We start from the raw sequence: 21,784 nt of genomic DNA, 5'->3' as shown, positions 1-21,784 counted from the left end.
GCCACCGTCAAATGGTGCGGTTGGAGTCTTGTTCTCGGTCTCGACTCGGATCAAAAGTGGACTCGATTTGAAATTTTCTTTAATGACTCGGACTTGAACACTGGGGACTCGAGGTTTCGTGACTCAACTACAACCCCGATTCCAAAAAAGTTGGGACAAAGTACAAATTGTAAATAAAAACGGAATGCAATGATGTGGAAGTTTCAAAATTCCATATTTTATTCAGAATAGAACATAGATGACATATCAAATGTTTAAACTGAGAAAATGTATCATTTAAAGAGAAAAATTAGGGGATTTTAAATTTCATGACAACAACACATCTCAAAAAAGTTGGGACAAGGCCATGTTTACCACTGTGAGACATCCCCTTTTCTCTTTACAACAGTCTGTAAACGTCTGGGGACTGAGGAGACAAGTTGCTCAAGTTTAGGGATAGGAATGTTAACCCATTCTTGTCTAATGTAGGATTCTAGTTGCTCAACTGTCTTAGGTCTTCTTTGTCGTATCTTCCATTTTATGATGCTGTAATTGATGCAGTATGTGGTTTGGCATTGTCATGTTGGAAAATGCAAGGTCTTCCCTGAAAGAGACGTTGTCTGGATGGGAGCATATGTTGCTCTAGAACCTGGATATACCTTTCAGCATTGATGGTGTCTTTCCAGATGTGTAAGCTGCCCATGCCACACGCACTAATGCAGCCCCATACCATCAGAGATGCAGGCTTCTGAACTGAGCGCTGATAACAACTTGGGTCGTCCTTCTCCTCTTTAGTCCGAATGACACGGCGTCCCTGATTTCCATAAAGAACTTCAAATTTTGATTCGTCTGACCACAGAACAGTTTTCCACTTTGCCACAGTCCATTTTAAATGAGCCTTGGCCCAGAGAAGACGACTGCGCTTCTGGATCATGTTTAGATACGGCTTCTTCTTTGAACTATAGAGTTTTAGCTGGCAATGGCGGATGTCACGGTGAATTGTGTTCACAGATAATGTTCTCTGGAAATATTCCTGAGCCCATTTTGTGATTTCCAATACAGAAGCATGCCTGTATGTGATGCAGTGCCGTCTAAGGACCCGAAGATCATGGGCGCCCAGTATGATTTTCCGGCCTTGACCCTTACGCACAGAGATTCTTCCAGATTCTCTGAATCTTTTGATGATATTATGCACTGTAGATGATGATATGTTCAAACTCTTTGCAATTTTACACTGTCGAACTCCTTTCTGATATTGCTCCACTATTTGTCGGCGCAGAATTAGGGGGATTGGTGATCCTCTTCCCATCTTTACTCCTGAGAGCCGCTGCCACTCCAAGATGCTCTTTTTATACCCAGTCATGATAATGACCTATTGCCAATTGACCTAATGAGTTGCAATTTGGTCCTCCAGCTGTTCCTTTTTTGTACCTTTAACTTTTCCAGCCTCTTATTGCCCCTGTCCCAACTTTTTTGAGATGTGTTGCTGTCATGAAATTTCAAATGAGCCAATATTTGGCATGAAATTTCAAAATGTCTCACTTTCGACATTTGATATGTTGTCTATGTTCTATTGTGAATACAGTATCAGTTTTTGAAATTTGTAAATTATTGCATTCCGTTTTTATTTACAATTTGTACTTTGTCCCAACTTTTTTGGAATCGGGGTTGTACAACACTGTGCGAAAAAGTTCATTTTTTTCATAATTTAATTCAAAAAGGTAATATTTCCAATATTCTATATTCAATGCACGTAAAGTGCAATTTCACTGTTTTTTTGTTTTAATTTTGATGATTATGGCTTATAGGTCATGAAAATCAGAAATCCAGCATCTCAGAAATGATTAGAATATTTCCTAAGATCAATCAACAAATGATTTACGATACAGAAATGTCCAACTTCTTAAAAGTATGTTCATTTATACACTCAATACTTGGTTGGGGCTCTGTGGGGGGTTTATAGGATCAACGAAACTGACTTCATGTTAAAACTGTTAATGTTATAGTCATGTTGTCTGTTGTTGCCCAAATGAGGATGGGTTCCCTTTTGAGTCTGGTTCCTCTCGAGGTTTCTTCCTCATGTCGTCTGAGGGAGTTTTTCCTTGCCACCGTCACCACAGGCTTGCTCATTGGGGATAGATTAGGGATAAAATTAGCTCATGTTTTAAGTCGTTCAAATTCTGTAAAGCTGCTTTGTGACAATGTTTGTTGTTAAAAGCGCTATACAAATAAACTTGACTTGACTATCATGAATTACTGCATCAATAGGGCATGACATGGAGGCAATTAGCCTGTGGCACTGGTGAGGTGTTATTGAAACCCAGGTTGCTTTGATAGCAGCTTTCAATTCATCTGTATTTTTGGGTCGGGTGTTTCTCATCTTCCTCTTGACAATACTCCATAGAGTCTGTCTGGGGTTTAGGTCAAGCAAGTTGGCTGGCCAATCAAGCACAGTAATATCATGGTCAGCAAACCATTTGATAGTATGTCTGTGAAGATTCTCAGTCATCCAGGTCATGGTAAACTGTGGGTGGTAAAAGAGAGCAACTGGACTTGCTTGAAGATTCTTGAAGACGTTTCACCTCTCATCCGAAAGGCTTCTTCAGTTCTGTCTGACTGGTAGGGAGCATCAGGTATTTATCCTCTCATGGATGAAAAGCTCATCTAAGGGCCTCTGCATGCTCTTGCGACAAGGCTTTCGCAGATAGCTTTTCGCAGACAGTTGTAATTTATCGTTGAGTGGGGAGTAATAGGCGTGCGCGATGTTATTCACCGCCACAACGCAAGGGGGCATGAAGTCGCAAAATCGCTAGGAGTAGTTGGTGGGTGTGGTTAGTGGAGTGTTTATCCTCCGGTTACTTATAATGACTAGAACTGGAGTCGTATAGATGTACGTACTTCCTCACTTCCTTGATCAACCGCTCTTCGTGCTGCTCCATCTTCGCTAGTGTTTTTAAAAATGGCGGTCGTGAAAACAAACCAAACCGGGAAAGTAGGGAAGCGGAAGTGCGTGTACAGCAGATGTAGAGTAAACCAATCAGAGCCCTCTTGTCTGCGACACTGTCTGCGAGGCTTCTGCGGTGGTCACAATTTTTGGGAGGTGCGCACAGAGCATCTGCGAAGGTGGGGGGGCTACGCAGACACCATCTGCGACGCCGTCTGCGAGGACTGGGTTGTCAGCATAAATTGGCCTTAAGGTGTCATTGAGTCATCCTGTTGGTGTGGGTCACTGGGGGCTGGTTGTGAACGGCCTCGAGAGTCGTTAGGATGATCAATGGATTGCCCGTTAGGGTGATCAATGGAATGCTAATTCTCTCTGTCCTCCTGTGAGTCACTGAAAACAGCTGGGTTTTGGTGTGCATTCAGTTGTCTTGGAAGTGTGCCAAGGACTGCATTGTAGGTGGCTGATAAATGATGTCTTAGACCCCCACCTCTGTTCAGTGATGGCCGGTCCAGGTTGACAAAAATGGCTTCTTTAACTCCTCGCTCATACCAACGATCCTCTCTGGCTAAAATGCGTGCGTTGCAATCCTGAAATGAGTGTCCTTTGTTGTTAAGATGAAGGTAGACAGCAGAGTCCTGGCCTGAGGAACTGGCTCTCCTGTGTTGAGCCATGCGCCTGTGAAGTGGTTGTTTTGTCTCCCCAATATACGAGTCCATGCATTCCTCACTGCACTGAATGGCATACACTACGTTGTCCTGTTTGTGTCTGGGTATTCTGTCCTTAGGGTGGACCAGTTTCTGCTTCAGAGTGTTACTGGGTCTGAAATGTACCGGAATGTTGTGTTTGTAGAAGATCCTCCTGGGTTTCTCAGATAGACCAGAAATGTAGGGAAACTGTGGACAGGTGCTAAGTCCTGCTGGAAAGGGAAATCAACATCTCCATAAAGCTTGTTAGCAGATGGAAGCATGAAGTGCTCTAAAATCTCCTGGTTGATGCTGTGTTGACTTTGGACTTGATGAAACACAGTGGACCAACACCAGCAGATGACATGGCACCCCAAATCATCACAGACTGCGGAAACTTCACACTGGACTTCAATCCCCTTGGATTCTGTGCCTCTCCGCTCTTCCTCCAGACTCAAAGACCTTGATTTCCAAATCTCATCTCTAGCCGCTTTATCCTGTTCTCCAGGGTCGCAGGCAAGCTGGAGCCTATCCCAGCTGACTACGGGCGAAAGGCGGGGTACACCCTGGACAAGTCGCCAGGTCATCACAGGGCTGACACATAGACACAGACAACCATTCACACTCACATTCACACCTACGGTCAATTTAGAGTCACCAGTTAACCTAACCTGCATGTCTTTGGACTGTGGGGGAAACCGGAGCACCCGGAGGAAACTCACGCGGACACGGGGAGAACATGCAAACTCCTCACAGAAAGGCCCTCGCCGGCCCCGGGGCTTGAACCCGGACCTTCTTGCTATGAGGCGACAGCGCTAACCACTACACCACAGTGCCGCCCCTGATTTCCAAATGAAATGCAAAATTTGCTTTCATCTGAAAAGAGGACTTTGGACCACTGAGCAACAGTCCAGTTCTTTCTCTCCTTAGCCTTGGTAAGATGTATCTGATGTTGTCTCAGGTTCAGGAGTGGCTTGATATTAGGAACGTGACAGTTGTAGCCCCTTTCCTGAAGACGACTGTACGTGGTGGCTCTTGATGCACTGACATCAGCCTCAGTCCACTCCTTGTGAAGCTCTCCCAAGTTCTTGAATTGACTTTTCTTGACAATCCTCTCAAGGCTGCAGTCATCCCTGTTGCTTGTGCATCTTTTCTAGCCAGCCTTTTCAGCAATGACCTTCTCAGGCTTACCCTCCTTGTGGAGGGTGTCGATGATCATCTTCTGGACAACTGTCAAGTCACCAGTCTTCCCCATGATTATGGTCGTGTGTACTGAATTAGACCGAGAGATACACGGTATTTATACTGTTTTACTCAAACTCAAAATGAAATACTCTAATATTTTGAGATTGTTTTTTGCGCTGTCAGGCATAATTATCAAAATCAAAACAGAAAAATTCTTCGTGGTCCAAACATTTTAGTTTACAGTGGCATGCAAAAGTTTGGGCACCCTTGCTGAAAAGAGACGTAACACACGTAGGATAAGTGATATGCTAACAATATTGCATGCTAACAACCAAATGAATGAAACCTACTAGAAGGGAATAGAACACGTTTTTATTCCATGGAAAAAATGTCCTATATGTATAATAATACAGTGGCATGCAAAAGGTTGGGCACCCTTACTGACAATATCTGTTACTGTGAATAGTTAAGTGAGCAGAAGATGAACTGATCACCAAAAGGCATAAAGGTAAAGACGAGACATTTCTTTTCAGCGTTTTATGCAGGATGTGTGTATTATTTTTGTTTTGTACAATTGGAGAGTGAAAAAAGAAAAGGAACACCATGCAAAAGTTTGGGCACCCCAATACATTTGAGTTCTCAGGTAACTTTTACCAAGGTTCCAGACCTTAATTAGCTTATTGAGCTGTAGCTTGTTCAAATTCTTCATTAGGAAAGGTCAGATGATGCAGATTTCAAAGCTGTATAAATTCTCTGACTCCTCAAACTCGTCCTTAAAATCAACAGCCATGGGCTCCTCTAAGCAACTCCCTCGCATTCTGAATAATAAAATAATTGATGCTTACAAAGCAGGAGAAGGCTACAAGAACATAGCAAAGTGTTTTCAGGTAGCCGTTTCCTCAGACTGTAATGTTATTAAGAAATGGCAGTTAACAGAAACAGTGGAGATCAAGGTGAGGTCTGGAAGATGAAGAAAACTTTCTGAAAGAACTGCTCATTGGATTGCTAGAAAGGCAAATAAAAACCCCTGTTTGACTGCAAAAGACCTTCAGAAAGATTTAGCAGACCCTGGAGTGGTGGTGCACTGGTCTACTATGCAGTGACACCTGAACCTTCATGGAAGAGTCATCACAAGAAAACCTTTCCTGCGTCCTAGCCACAAAATTCAGCGTCTGAAGTTTGCAAACGAACATCTAAATAAGCCTGATGCATTTTGGAAACAAGTCCTGTGGACTGATGAAATCAAAATAGAACTTTTTGGCCACAATGTGCAAAGGTATGTTTGGAGACAAAAGGGTGCCAAATTCCAGGAAAAGAACACCTCTCCGACTCTGAAGCATGGGTGTGGATCGATCATGCTTTGGGGTTGTGTTGCAGCCAGTGGCACAGGGCACATTTCATTGGTCGAGGGAAGCATGGATTCTAATAAATACCAGCAAACTCTGGAAGCAAACATCACACCATCTGTAAAAAAAAGTTGAAGTTAAAAAGAGGACGGGTCCTACAATAAGACGATGATCCAAAACACACCTCAAAATCTACAATGGAATACCTCAAGAGGCACAAGCTGAAGGTTTTGCCCGGGCCCTCACAGTCCCCTGACCTAAACATCATTGAAAATCTGTGGATAGATCTCAAAAGAGCAGTGCATGCAAGACAGCCCAAGAAACGTGTAGAACTGGAAGCCTTTTGCAAGGACGAATGTGTGAAAATCCCCCAGGTAAGAACTGAAAGATTATTAGCTGGCTACAAAAAGTGTTTACAAGCTGTGATACTTGCCAAAGGGGGTGTTACTAGGTACTAACCATGCAGGGTGCCCAAACTTTTGCTTCGGGTCCTTTTCATTTTTTTGGTATTTTATGCCTGTAAATGATGGAAATAAAAATGTAATCTTGCGGAAAATATTAAAGAAATGTGTCTCGTCTTTACCTTTATGCCTTTTGGTGATCAGTTCATCTTCTGCTCACTTAACTATTCACAGTAACAGACATTTTCAGCAAGGGTGCCCAAACTTTTGCATACCACTGTAGCTCTAACGAGTCGAGAATATATTAAATTTTCACTTCCTTAAATGAGTGATGGGAAATATTGAACTTTTTTTGTGATATTCTAATAGTTTGAGATACACTAGTGCGCACACACACACACACACACACACACAAAGTTGTGGTCAGAAGTTTACATACAGTGATATGAATGTCACGGCAATATTTGGGCTTTCAGTCATGTCTTTGAACTGTTCTTTTTCTGTGGCAGAATGACTGTACAGCATACAGCTTTAATTAAAAAAAAAAAAGCCACTAGAATTTGGTGCACAAGTTTTAATTTTCTTTGGGTTTTCTGAAATCAACACAGGGTCAAAATTATACATACAGCACACCTAACATTTGGGTAAAATGTCTCTTTGCAAGATTCACCTTGACCAAACATTTTTGTTTCCCATGAACAAGCTTCTGGCAGAATTCTGGTTGGATATCTCACGACTCTTCATGGTAGAATTGGTAGAGTTCAATTCAATTTTTATTTTTTTTCTTGGCATGGACTCGACTTATGAGCACGGTCCATATACTTTCAATAGGGTTGAAGTCAGGACTTGTTTTAAGCTTAATGTTCACCTGCTTTATCCTCCACAACCAGCTCTGATGCGTGTTTGGGTTCATTGTCCTGTTGGAACTCCCAAGTCCCAAGTTGTGTTCAAGTTTCTGATGGTTTCTGCTGAAGAATTCTGAGGTAGTCCTCCTTCTTCATTATTCCATCCACTTTGTGCAATGAACCAGTTCCACTGGCAGCAAAACAGCCCCAGGGCATGATGATCCTACCACCACCACCAGTTAGTACAGTGTTCCTTTGTACATGGTGGCCATTGTGGCCAAACAACTCAATCTTTGTCTCATCTGACCATACAGCTTTCCTCCAGAAGGCTTTTTCTTTGTCTGTGTGGTCAGCTTCAAACTTTAGTTAAGCTTGAAGGTGTCAACTTTGGAGCAGGGGGTTATGGATTGCAGCCTCTTAGTCCATAGTCATCTGAACTGTAAACAGTGATCCATCAGCTTCCAGTTCATGGCAGGGCCGTGCTATGATAGTTCCCAGGTTGTTCCTGAGCATCCAAACCAACTTCCTTTCAGCGGAGGGTGACAGTTTGGGTTTTCTTGAACCAAAGTGGCTTGGCAAAGTGACTACGCCTCACAATAACTTGGGTACAATTGTTTGAACTGATCTTGGAATTTGCAGTTGTTTAGAAATGGCTCCAAGAGACATTCCGGAGTTGTGTATATCTGTGACCCTCTTTCTCAGATCTGCACTGAGCTCCTTGGACTTTCCCATTTTACTGTGTGTTGGTCAATCCAATGAGTGCTGTAAACAAACCCTTTGTATGAAGGCACAGAGAAGCTACCAGCTGTAGTCAATCATGATCACTAACAGGAAGTTAAGAGACCTCGGCCTTGGCAAGATAAGAGACATTTTGGAAGTTTCAGCACCTCGGAATTAATCATCTAAGTGAGAGTATGTAAATTTTTGACCCTGTATGTATAATTTTGACCCTGTGGTGATTTCAGAAAACCCAAAGAAAATTACAATTTGTGCACCAAATGCGTGTTTTTTTTAATTAAAGCTGTATGCTGTACAATCATTCTGCCACAAAAAGGAACAGTTCAAAGAAATTACTGAAAGCCCAAATATTGCCATGACATTCATATCCAAGATAACATTCATGTTACTGTATGTAAACTTCTGACCACAACTGTAAACACACACACACACGGACAGAAACACACACCTTCCCCCTGCGTTTTTTGGAGCTGTGGCATTGGTCCGTCACACTGAAGCAGAAGCACTCCGTACATCCTTTCGGGTTGCTCGGGTCAAAATGAAACGAACCCTTATGGCACGTGTTACACCGTGACCCCTTCACGTTACTCTGAAAGAACACACACACACATACATGTACATATATGTATACCTGAACATTCAACAGACTTCTGTAACAACTCTACATTAAGGCTCCCTCATATTGTTTGTTTTTTTTTCGACCCACAGTGCATGTTTTACACATCGTCTATGTGAAAATGTGGCAATGCCGGTAGAACGTGTCCTTTTTTAAGCACTGCTATAGCCATTTTTTAGTCACTGCAGAGCTTACAAAATTTTTAGGAAAGTGAATTCAAGTGATTTTTTAATTTTTTTTAACATAGTGACCAACAGAGATGGACAAAGTACCCGACTTCAGTCAAAGTGCAGATCCCACTGGTCAACTGTTACTCCGATACAAGTGAAAGTTTTACAGTCAAATGTTTACTTAAGTTAAAGTACTGAAGTACTTGCTTTTAAAAATACTTAAGTATTAAAAATACATTTTCCGTCAACGCATCGTTGTATTATTGACACAACGCTTACAAAACCTAACGCCGTTACAGGGCTCTCAAGTTTTGAAGTCAGTTCAGAGTGAGATTTTGTCGGGAAGGGCAGGGGTGGTGTTGGTGAGGGGTGGCGGCGGCGGCGGCGCACGGGGCGTGGAGGAGGACGGGGGAGGGTTATTATTGGTGTTGTAAGTGTTAGTGGCAGATTTTGAGGCCTTCAGTACGGGGGTAGGGAGCTCCCACTTGAAACACAGTGGTTCCAGGCCTGCCATTTTAACAGCCTTGATTGAGGAGAGAGTTCCGTCAAGGGCAACGCGTAAACAGAAGCGCGTAACGATCTACTACTATATCTGTGTATTTTGCAGTTTGGGAAGTACCCAGTCAAGGAAGACATAAAAAAAAAAAATCACACTGAGTTTTCATTCAAGTTTGCAACACTAGGACTAAAAACAGGTGTCAAAAATAGCTGCTGAAATTAGCAAGGATTCAAGACTGAAGTGGCGAGACAAGCTCATGGACTCTGGTTAAACTGATAGTTAACATTATTAGCTGGAGACAATATTCCCCGGGCGGCACGGTGGTGTAGTGGTTAGCGCTGTCGCCTCACAGCAAGAAGGTCCGGGTTCGAGCCCCGTGGCTGGCGAGGGCCTTTCTGTGTGGAGTTTGCATGTTGTCTGTGTGGGTTTCCTCTGGGTGCTCCGGTTTCCCCCACGGTCCAAAGACATGCAGGTTAGGTTAACTGGTGACTCTAAGGCCAAGTTTACATTAGACCGTATCTGTCTCGTTTTCTTCGCGGATGCACTGTCCGTTTACATTAAACCGCCTGGAAACGCCGGGAAACGGGAATCCGCCAGGGTCCACGTATTCAATCTAGATCGTGTCTGATCCGGTGCTGTGTAAACATTGAGAATACGCGGATACGCTGTGCTGAGCTCTAGCTGGCGTCGTCATTGGACAACGTCACTGTGACATCCACCTTCCTGATTCGCTGGCGTTGGTCATGTGACGCGACTGCTGAAAAACGGCGCGGACTTCCGCCTTGTATCACCTTTCATTAAAGAGTATAAAAGTATGAAAATACTGCAAATACTGATGCAAATACTGCCCATTGTGTAGTTATGATTGTCTTTAGGCTTGCCATCCTTCCACTTGCAAGTGTTAAGTGATATGCGCTGGGATCACACACACAGCGGCTCAGTCCCGAATCACTGCTCGTGCACTTCACTCGCACGCTCTGTGAGCTGCGCAGGGCCGGAGTGCGCACCCTCCAGAGGGCACTCGCTGTTCAGGGCGGAGTGATTTGGAGCGCAGGATGCCTGCGGAGCCGAGCGTATCCGTGTATTGGCGTTGCTATGTGCACGCAAATCGTGTATTGGTGTTGCTGTGTGCACACTAATTGTTTTAAAAACGTTAATCTGATGATCCGCTGATACGGTCTAATGTAAACATGGGCTTGATTGACCATAGGTGTGAATGTGAGTGTGAATGGTTGTCTGTGTCTATGTGTCAGCCCTGTGACGACCTGGTGACTTGTCCAGGGTGTACCCCGCCTTTCGCCCGTAGTCAGCTGGGATAGGCTCCAGCTTGCCTGTGACCCTGTAGAACAGGATAAAGCGGCTACAGATAATGAGATGAGATGAGACAATATTCCCCAACATCAGCTCTCATTATTTTTGTGATGCAAGTACTAATTTTGTTCAGGAAATATAAAATCATACGATGAGATGATTTACTGTACTGTAGGCTGCTCATCAAATATGGCGCTCCGGCGTCGTCCAATGTGTGTCGGTCTGCACTTCACCGCATCGTCTTCTTTGGAAAGTTATTGGCGGGATCATGTCAATTTTACCCGGATACAACAATGCTGTTGGGTAGCTACGTTTCTCAATTTATTGATCGGTGTGTGGCAAGCTATTTCTGAACTCTGCGGGAAACCGCTTGATGCCTGCTCTTCGTCCACAGTTAAAAAATAGCGGTGCACATTGGTGGGCGTTGTCCTAGTAATTTCTGTGCGTGAGAGATACAAAGTGTGGCGTGTGAACTGCTTGAAATGCATGTGTCTGACTTACCAAAGACAGAAATGTGAATTCACAAAATGCCATCATGGTGGTTTAACGTTAAGCTAGCTAGTCAGTGACGCTCCACCTGACATGCTTGCAAACTCTTTTCAAACTCAAATCAAATTAACGCTACTAGAAAAGAAAGATTTCTACATTCTGTTTATTTGGCAAGATTATGCTAAAACACATTTCTGAAAGGACTTCAGATAAGTTACAGTAACGTTATTCACATTAGCGTAACTCTGTTTTTACATGCTAACTAGCAGTTAACATGTTCATTCCATCTTGGAGCCACCAAATACGTCAACCAAAATTTAGAATCCTTAAGTTCAACTATAGACGAAGGAAAATAAAAGACTTACGAAATTGACGTTAAAAACTAAAAACAAAGAGTAAAAAATACGCAGCACCGTTGCTCACAGGCGCGTGACTTCCGGGTTCTGAAAGGACTTCAGATAAGTTAATGTTATTCACGTTAGCGTAACTCCATTTTTACATGCTAACTAACAGTGTCCAAGTTAACTAGCTATGTGTTAACGTTAGCCGTGGACAAGGCTATGGCAACTTGGTGGGCAAATCCATAGAAAGCCATTTGACTAACCAGACTGCATACCGTAGCTACGTTTGCAATGTTATCGCTAGCTCTAAAAGCACAGACAGCTTCATTGCAAGCTTTCTCTTGGAATAAAACGTTTATATACAGGTAGTCGTCGACTTATGACCTATGCGACTTACGACCGATCGACTTTACGACCGTCTGGTTATGACTGGCAAATGTTTCCCAGCTGAGCTAGCTGAGCGTACGACAGTTTCCACCCCAGCTCCCGGCAGCGCTTCTCGCTGCATACAACAGTTTCCGCCCCAGCTCCAGGCACATGCGCAGTCTCCCTTGCACGCTCTGTCATACAATTTCCGCCCCAGCTCCTGGTTTATGAAACGAGCAAATGCTCCCACCAGTCCAAGCGCTGCAACAGCTGATGATGACATAGACGACCCACAGCCAAGCACCAGTGATGCCAGCGGTCACTAAATTTTGTATTTTGCTATGTTTTACATTTGTATTTTGGTATGTTTCAAACTAAAATGTTTTCTATTTTTCACACCTGTATTTTGTATTTTTTGTTTTGCACATATTAAACGAATTGTACTGTACGCAGTGTAGTACGCAGTGTTTGACTTAAACCAAATAATGAGCCAAGGTAATGAAATAAGAAAATGTGGATAAAATAAGACTTTAAGATGATTACAATATCATTACACATCACAATATACTTACGTTCATTTAACATAGGCCGACTTACGACCAGATCGGTTTACGACCGGTCAGTCGTAACCAAACGCAGTCGTAAGTCGACGACTACCTCTATATGCTTCTGCACATTGGACAGCGAGTTTTTGTAGGCCATTTTCAGCAAACAAAGCAACCATTTAAAACAAAACGTATCTGGAATCCTTTCAGAAAACTGAAACATGGGTTCGTGGGCCATGGGTGCGTGCAGTCCCCAGAAGAACCGCCTCCTTCCATTCGGCCATCAACTGATCATGTTAAATAACCCTGCTGAGAAATTATGGAATCAATTTTGTGCCAAAATGTTCATACAATACTTTTGAAATATCAAATAAAAACGACAAATCAAAATACAAAAAAACAAAAAAAAAGTCAATTTTTTTAGACTGGCAAACAAATCATTCATGTAATCGTGCAAAATATCTGTCTATTACTCTTCAGAAACCTTTTATTTTTGTTCCGCGTCTTTCTCAGTTTTGTTTGGCGTAATTTATTTTGGTTGCGATTCCAGCTTTCTCGTTTGCGCTCCCTGACTTTTTGCTTGCAGTTTTGGCACAAACTTCCCGTGTGGGCGGGCTGTCCAGGAATGCATTCCCATTGGCTAACTTGTGTTTGACTGACAGCTACGCTCAGCCATTCCCTACTCGGATTCTGGCGGACTGTTTGACGAGTGACCGATCCATTGACGGTAAACAAGGATCGAGTGGACTTCAGTGGCGACTATGATATTGAATTAATTCAACAAAGTGTAAATTCAATATCATAGTCGCCACTGACAGCTACGCTCAGCCATTCCCTACTCGGATTCTGGCGGACTGTTTGACGAGTGACCGATCCATTGACGGTAAACAAGGATCGAGTGGACTTCAGTGGCGACTATGATATTGAATTAATTCAACAAAGTGTAAATTCAATATCATAGTCGCCACTGAAGTCCACTCGATCCTTGTTTACCGTCAATGGATCGGTCACTCGTCAAACAGTCCGCCAGAATCCGAGTAGGGAATGGCTGAGCGTAGCTGTCAGTCAAACACAAGTTAGCCAATGGGAATGCATTCCTGGACAGCCCGCCCACACGGGAAGTTTGTGCCAAAACTGCAAGCAAAAAGTCAGGGAGCGCAAACGAGAAAGCTGGAATCGCAACCAAAATAAATTACGTCAAACAGATGCGGAACAAAAATAAAAGGTTTCTGAAGAGTAATAGACTGATATTTTGCACCATTACATGAATAATTTGTTTGCCAGTCTAAAAAAATTACCTTTTTTGATTTGTCGTTTTTGTTTGATATTTCAAAAGTATTGTATGAACATTTTGGCACAAAATTGATTCCATAAGAAATCACTGAACTTGATTTTATACAGTCTATGGACGTGACGTGACCCGACTGATTACTGATCGGCTGTCTCAGTGTCACCTGAGAAAAAAACAATCACGTTTTTGAAAAGAAAAGAAAAAACATCCGCTTTCAAAGCCGCTTCATAGTAACGAGTAACGAGGAGCTTGATAGAAATGTCGTGGAGTTGATGGCAGTGGAGTGTCCACCTCTGGTGACCAATCAGATTGCAAGTACGAATGCAAACAGAGGGGAAAAGGTTTGCTCATGAAAAAATGAGTAAAAAACAAACAAACAAAAAAAACTGTTAGTGAGCAAGTATGAGGAGAATTATGATAGGTTGAATGGAAAGCATTTTACTGTCAGTATTTTATTGTCGCAAGGTCACCCAAAATAAGACTTTTCTGAGACATTTCATCATTCTGTGCGGTGACGTCCCACTTTAGCTGTCACTTTAAGCATCATGCAAACAAGATTTTCTGCTTCCAAAACTACAGTGAAGGCAAACACATACTTATCATCAGAGTAAATCTAAATCAAGAGAGAAAACAAAAGAGCACAAGTCTAATCTAGAGATCAAGCTTGGCTTTTTATTTAGCGATAAATAAAAGGATGCATGGTAAGAAGTGTAAGTCATCATGGTAGTCAAGACAGCGCTTTGGTGTACTGGTGTGTAAAAAAGCAGCTTTTAACCCTTTGATGCAAAACATGGGTCAAAAGTGACCCGGCTGAGTTTTTATCTTCTATATCTTTGCAATAAATTAATTCCATCATTCAGTATTCAGGGGCGGCACGGTGGTGTAGTGGTTAGCGCTGTCGCCTCACAGCAAGAAGGTCCGGGTTCGAGCCCTGTGGCTCTTCTGTGTGGAGTTTGCATGTTCTCCCCGTGTCCACGTGGGTTTCCTCCGGGTGCTCCGGTTTCCCCCACAGTCCAAAGACATGCAGGTTAGGTTAACTGGTGACTCTAAATTGAGCGTAGGTGTGAATGTGAGTGTGAATGGTTGTCTGTGTCTATGTGTCAGCCCTGTGATGACCTGGCGACTTGTCCAGGGTGTACCCCACCTTTCGCCCGTAGTCAGCTGGGATAGGCTCCAGCTTGCCTGCGACCCTGTAGAACAGGATAAAGCGGCTAGAGATAATGAGATGAGATTCAGTATTCAAGGTATTCCTCAATTAACTTGTTTTTGATCATCATACATCCTTGTTTTATTTTTTCCTTTTTGAATAAAAACCCTTTTTGTATCACTTCCCTTCTAATGCACAACATGGGTCAAAAACAACCTGCATTCATTTTCCAGGTTATTTCATGTATGGCTGAGTGTTTCTTTTTTAGATTTTTTTGGGGCTTTTTGCACCTATATTGGATAGGACAGTGTAAAGACAGGAAACGAGCGGGGGAGAGAGACGGGGAGAGATCGGGAAATGACCTCGGGCCGGAATCGAACCCGGGTCCTCGGATTTATGGTATGGCGCCTTATCCACCTGAGCCACGACACCCTCAAGGCTGAGTGTTTCTATGATATACTATGAAATAAATTCATTTTGTCATTTACTTTTCCAAATATGCAGTAAATATCTTGGTTTTGTTTAGCACAAATCATCATTTTTATTTTTCCTTTTTTAAGTTATGAACAAGCACAGCTTTTGTAATTCTACATCGAGTTTACACACATGGGTCAGAACCGACCCGCATGCATTTACTCCAGCGTTTGGTGGGAACTGTGAATTGTGCTTGTGTCAGACATTTCACAGCTCAGCACAGCACAGCGCCCTTTGCCCATCTAATACATGCAAGTAATGTTTTTCAATTGTTCTAACATTACCTTAGAAAAAAATTGATGATGTTTAGGTTCCCTTGAGAGTGAGTCGATTACTTGTCAGAAAGTTACAAGTAATTACTATTAGCTACCGAGCTGTTGACATATTCTACTTTAGTTAGCTAATTTTATTGTAGTTGGCTTAGCTAACTACATAGTTAATAAATAAATAACTGGCCCCATTCACTGCTAAAGTAATTACTTGAAACAAATGATTATTATAGTATTAAGACATTTAATTTTAAATCACACTTGGATGACCCATGTGTAGTAATATAAAAAGTATTTTTGGTCATAAAGTAGGAAAGAAAAAATTAAATTAATGATGTGTGGTAATTAAAAACAAGATATTTAAAGAATACTTGGAATATTCAATCATAAAATAAATTGATTTCAAAAGATAGAGCAAAGAAAAACTCAGTCAGCATGAAATAAACCTGGAAAATGAATGCGGGTCATTTTTGACCCATGTTGTGCATTAGAAGGGGTGTGCGTATGTTTTGCATCAAAGGGTTAAGACTCTGCAGGATTGTACCGTCATTCATTATTTATATATCAAAAGAATACTGATGAAATTGTTTTGTTTTTTTTAACCGATCAATCAGTGTGTGTCAGGAGTTTAATATCATAACCAGGACACTCCACACTCATCACCTTGCAGAGGCAGCGTCCGGTGTTGGGGTCGCAGATCTGTGCTGTCACTCCTCCGGTGTTACACGAACACGCCACACAGTCGGGGAAACGGTAATAACCGGCGACACACTGGGAGCACTGCCGCCCACCTATCCTGGGTTTACAACTGATAGACCACACAGATAAACACCATGATTATTCTATCCACATTCACTGGACATGAGCAATCGCATGCTCTGATTGGCTACTCTACTACTAGGATATCAGCTAATATACCATGAGTAGAGAAAAATAAAATGGCGGCACACATCAAGTCAGATATATCAATCACTTTGTTATCAAGCATTTCAAAGAAACAGAAATAGCTGAATAAAAGAATATAGGTTTGTTTGTTTGGCGAGGGCCTTTCTGTGTGGAGTTTGCATGTTCTCCCCGTGTCCGCGTGGGTTTCCTCCGGGTGCGCCGGTTTCCCCCACAGTCCAAAGACATGCAGGTTAGGTTAACTGGTGACTCTAAATTGACCGTAGGTGTGAATGTGAGTGTGAATGGTTGTCTGTGTCTATGTGTCAGCCCTGTGATGACCTGGCGACTTGTCCAGGGTGTACCCCGCCTTTCGCCCGTAGTCAGCTGGGATAGGCTCCAGCTTGCCTGCGACCCTGTAGAACAGGATAAGCGGCTACAGATAATGGATGAATGGATGGATGAACCAACCGAGGATGAAATAAAAACTCTACTTGAAAACAAAACCCCAAAAAATGCAAAAAGATCAACAAAATATGGAATAAAAGTATTTGATCGTAAGAACATACAGTGGTGCTTGAAAGTTTGTGAACCCTTTTGAATTTTCTATATTTCTGTATAAATATGACCTAAAACATCATCAGATTTTCACACAAAAGTAAAAGTAGATAAAGAGAACCCAGTTAAACAAACAAGACAAAAATATTCTACTTGGTCATTTATTTATTGAGGAAAATGATCCAATATTACATATCTGTGAGTGGCAAAAGTATGTGAACCTCTAGGATTAGCAGTTAATCTGAAGGTGAAATTAGAGTCAGGTGTTTTCAATCGATGGGATGACAATCAGGTGTGAGTGGGCACCCTGTTTTATTTAAAGAACAGGGATCTATCAGAGTCTGATCTTCACAACACATGTTTGTGGAAGTGTATCATGGCACGAACAAAGGAGATGTCTGAGGACCTCGGAAAAAGCGTTGTTGATGCTCATCAGGCTGGAAAAGGTTACAAAAACATCTCTAAAGAGTTTGGACTCCACCAATCCACAGTCAGACAGATTGTGTACAAATGGAGGAAATTCAAGACCATTGTTACCCTCCCCAGGAGTGGTCGACCAACAAAGATCACTCCAAGAGCAAGGCGTGTAATAGTCGGCGAGGTCACAAAGGACCCCAGGGTAACTTCTAAGCAACTGAAGGCCTCTCTCACATTGGCTAATGTTAATATTCATGAGTCCACCATCAGGAGAACACTGAACAACAATGGTGTGCATGGAAGGGTTGCAAGGAGAAAGCCACTGCTCTCCAAAAAGAACATTGCTGCTTATCTGCAGTTTGCGAAAGATCATGTGGACAAGCCAGAAGGCTATTGGAAAAATGTTTTGTGGACGGATGAGACCAAAATAGAACTTTTTGGTTTAAATGAGAAGCATTATGTTTGGAGCAAGGAAAACACTGCATTCCAGCATAAGAACCTTATCCCATCTGTGAAACATGGTGGTGGTAGTATCATGGTTTGGGACTGTTTTGCTGTATCTGGGCCAGGACAGCTTGCCATCATTGACGGAACAATGAATTCTGAATTATACCAGTGAATTCTAAAGGAAAATGTCAGGATATCTGTCCATGAACTGAATCTCAAGAGAAGGTGGGTCATGCAGCAAGACAACGACCCTAAGCACACAAGTCGTTCTACCAAAGAATGGTTAAAGAAGAATAAAGTGAATGTTTTGGAATGGCCAAGTCAAAGTCCTGACCTTAATCCAATGGAAATGTTGTGGAAGGACCTGAAGCGAGCAGTTCATGTGAGGAAACCCACCAACATCCCAGAGTTGAAGCTGTTCTGTACGGAGGAACGGGCTAAAATTTCTCCATGCCGGTGTGCAGGACTGATCAACAGTTACCGCAAACGTTTAGTTGCAGTTATTGCTGCACAAGGGGGTCACACCAGATACTGAAAGCAAAGGTTCACATACTTTTGCCACTCACAGATATGTAATACTGGATCATTTTCCTCAATAAATAAATGACCAAGTATAATGTTTTTGTCTCATTTGTTTAACTGGGTTCTCTTTATCTACTTTTAGGACTTGTGTGAAAATCTGATGATGTTTTAGGCCATATTAATGTGGAAATATAGAAAATTCTAAAGGTTTCACAAACTTTCAAGCACCACTGTGCACATTTTCTAAGCGAAAATGATTGATTTCGTCGGACGTTTTGTATCAAGCTTTTACTTATTGAATTTGCTAAAAATAGAAATAAAAATGCTACGTTTCTCAAAATCCAGCGAATGTGGATGGAAGAAAACAGTTATTCCACTCATGGATTATAGCTATGAGCTCGTGTACGACTTGATTTCGAAAGTACCAGTCAAAAGTTTGTACACCCCTACTCATTCATTCATACATAAGGGTTTTTTTTTCTTCTGTATATTGTATTTTCTACATTATAGAACAATACTGAAGACATCAAAACTATGAACTAACATATGGAACATATATTGACTTATATGGGAAATAACAATATAAAAAAAATATGTTTGACATTTTAGATTCTTCAGCGTTTACCTTGATGACGCTTTGCACACTATTGGCGTTATCTTAACCAGCTTCATGAGACAGTCACATGGAACGCTTTTCAATTAACAGCTGCGTCTCGTCAGAAGTTAATTAGTGGACGAGAGTCTTACCTTCTTAATGCGTTTGACATCATCACAGAGTAAATAGTAAATAATAACAATGCAAATAATAGTAATCCATATATATTATGTCAAGAACCGCTCAACTAAGTAAAGAGAAACGACATCCATCATTACTTTAAGACATGAAGAAGTGACTTTTTAATTAAAAAAAAAATTAAAAATCATTGAATTAAAAGGTGTGTCCAAATGTTTGACTGGTACTGTACATAGTGTATGTGTGATTTTTGCATGCATATATTCCCTCACGTGCACTGGCCGGTGGTGACGTTGCACTGGCCCGTGTCTCCTTTCTGGATTCCAGTTGGTGAACAGTCGCAGTTTTCGCAGCCCAGCAGCGGGTGATAGCTAAACGTCTCACTCTGACACACGTCACACGAAGGACGCACCGTCTGCGGAGGACAAATACACTGTCCGGTGACCTCGTCACACAGCCGCCGGCCACACTCACACGCTGCAGGGACACACAGAGATGGAGACTGATGGGTGTTTAAACATTTGCAATCAAGCAGCTCTTAATATCTGAATGATAATTGATTTTATTCGGGTGGAATCTGGTATATATGAATGAAACAGGAAAAGACAGTGAGGTTTGATGAGCAGTGTGTAAGTCGTCCAGCAGAGGCCGCTCACGTCTGCAGTACGGGAAGCCGTAGAACCCTGTGGCACAGCGCGAGCACTGGCGCCCGATCACATGACGCCTGCAGAGACACTGGCCTCCTATTGGCTCACAAGTATGACTGGTTGATCCTGCTTTATCACAAGAGCAAGGCAGAGCGCCGTCCAGGTAATGAGTGACCAGGGACCGAGCTGAACTCTTACAGAACTCCGAGGCACTGTGGAAGCTGAGAGAAAACATAAGAGGTCAGAGCCAGGCTTGCAGTGAGAGATGATGGAAAGTCAAAGTTGTCCAAGTGTTAGTGAGACACTTTGGAGTTTCTTGCAAATAACAGGAATAACAATAATGCTTTTCGAGAGAGATAAGGTGCGCACATACTCGATGTGAAATCCATGAGCTCCACACTGATTGATGAAATCCAAAGCCTTATCCAGAGCTTTAGGAGTAAGAAGTTCAGGGCTGTAGCTGTCCTCAGGAATCACCAGCACTGAATCCTTCAACAGAAATACGCATAGACACTGCATGAATAGAAGATCCCCAGCCCAGAATGGACCACGATTATATATGCAGTGTATACAAGTTACAAATTTTACAAGCATTTCCAGTTTCAGTGCTTCTTTAGCTGAGACAGAAATAAATCAGTAATCAGTGCAACTAATGTGCACAATAATGCATCTGTGTATTATTCAACACTTAAACACAATTAGCAGGACTGGGATATTGCAGGACAAAAAAAAAATAAATGCACAAGTAGATTGCTTTTAGTCCTGTGTGAGCAGGAACAAGGATTAAAGATAAAGCTTGGAAGACAAATAAAGGCCATGTTGATTAACGCTGCTTCTTTACTTCTTTAATATATTCCAAAAAAGTTGGGACAAAGTACAAATTGTAAATAAAAACGGAATGCAATGATGTGGAAGTTTCAAAATTCCATATTTTATTCAGAATAGAACATAGATGACATATCAAATGTTTAAACTGAGAAAATGTATCATTTAAAGAGAAAAATTAGGTGATTTTAAATTTCATGACAACAACACATCTCAAAAAAGTTGGGACAAGGCCATGTTTACCACTGTGAGACATCCCCTTTTCTCTTTACAACAGTCTGTAAACGTCTGGGGACTGAGGAGACAAGTTGCTCAAGTTTAGGGATAGGAATGTTAACCCATTCTTGTCTAATGTAGGATTCTAGTTGCTCAACTGTCTGAGGTCTTTTTTGTCGTATCTTCCGTTTTATGATGCGCCAAATGTTTTCTATGGGTGAAAGATCTGGACTGCAGGCTGGCCAGTTCAGTACCCGGACCCTTCTTCTACACAGCCATGATGCTGTAATTGATGCAGTATGTGGTTTGGCATTGTCATGTTGGAAAATGCAAGGTCTTCCCTGAAAGAGACGTCGTCTGGATGGAAGCATATGTTGCTCTAGAACCTGGATATACCTTTCAGCATTGATGGTGTCTTTCCAGATGTGTAAGCTGCCCATGCCACATGCACTAATGCAACCCCATACCATCAGAGATGCAGGCTTCTGAACTGAGCGCTGATAACAACTTGGATCGTCCTTCTCCTCTTTAGTCCGAATGACACGGCGTCCCTGATTTCCATAAAGAACTTCAAATTTTGATTCGTCTGACCACAGAACAGTTTTCCACTTTGCCACAGTCCATTTTAAATGAGCCTTGGCCCAGAGAAGACGTCTGCGCTTCTGGATCATGTCTAGATATGGCTTCTTCTTTGAACTATAGAGTTTTAGCTGGCAACAGCGGATGGCACGGTGAATTGTGTTCACAGATAATGTTCTCTGGAAATATTCCTGAGCCCATTTTGCGATTTCCAATACAGAAGCATGCCTGTATATGATGCAGTGCCGTCTAAGGGCCCGAAGATCACGGGCACCCAGTATGGTTTTCCAGCCTTGACCCTTACACACAGAGATTCTTC

The 21,784-nt window shown here is 42.2% G+C and overlaps 1 protein-coding gene across 2 annotated transcripts in view; it reads right to left on the bottom strand.

Moving 5' to 3' along the window:
• Positions 1–21,784, bottom strand: part of LOC132877029 (laminin subunit alpha-3-like) — a 335,048-nt gene that overhangs the window by 101,803 nt on the left and 211,461 nt on the right. For both annotated transcript variants that reach the window (XM_060913563.1, XM_060913572.1), the window contains exons 32-36: positions 20,219–20,334; positions 19,855–20,066; positions 19,471–19,675; positions 16,303–16,447; positions 8,570–8,710 (exon numbers count right to left, since the gene is read on the bottom strand). In XM_060913563.1, the coding sequence (XP_060769546.1) occupies positions 8,570–8,710; positions 16,303–16,447; positions 19,471–19,675; positions 19,855–20,066; positions 20,219–20,334 (819 nt within the window). The remainder of the gene's footprint in view (positions 1–8,569; positions 8,711–16,302; positions 16,448–19,470; positions 19,676–19,854; positions 20,067–20,218; positions 20,335–21,784) is intronic.

Source organism: Neoarius graeffei, chromosome 1 (assembly GCF_027579695.1).
Source record: "Neoarius graeffei isolate fNeoGra1 chromosome 1, fNeoGra1.pri, whole genome shotgun sequence".
NCBI classification, from domain to species: domain Eukaryota; kingdom Metazoa; phylum Chordata; class Actinopteri; order Siluriformes; family Ariidae; genus Neoarius; species Neoarius graeffei.
This window is presented reverse-complemented; position numbering and strand designations above follow the sequence as displayed.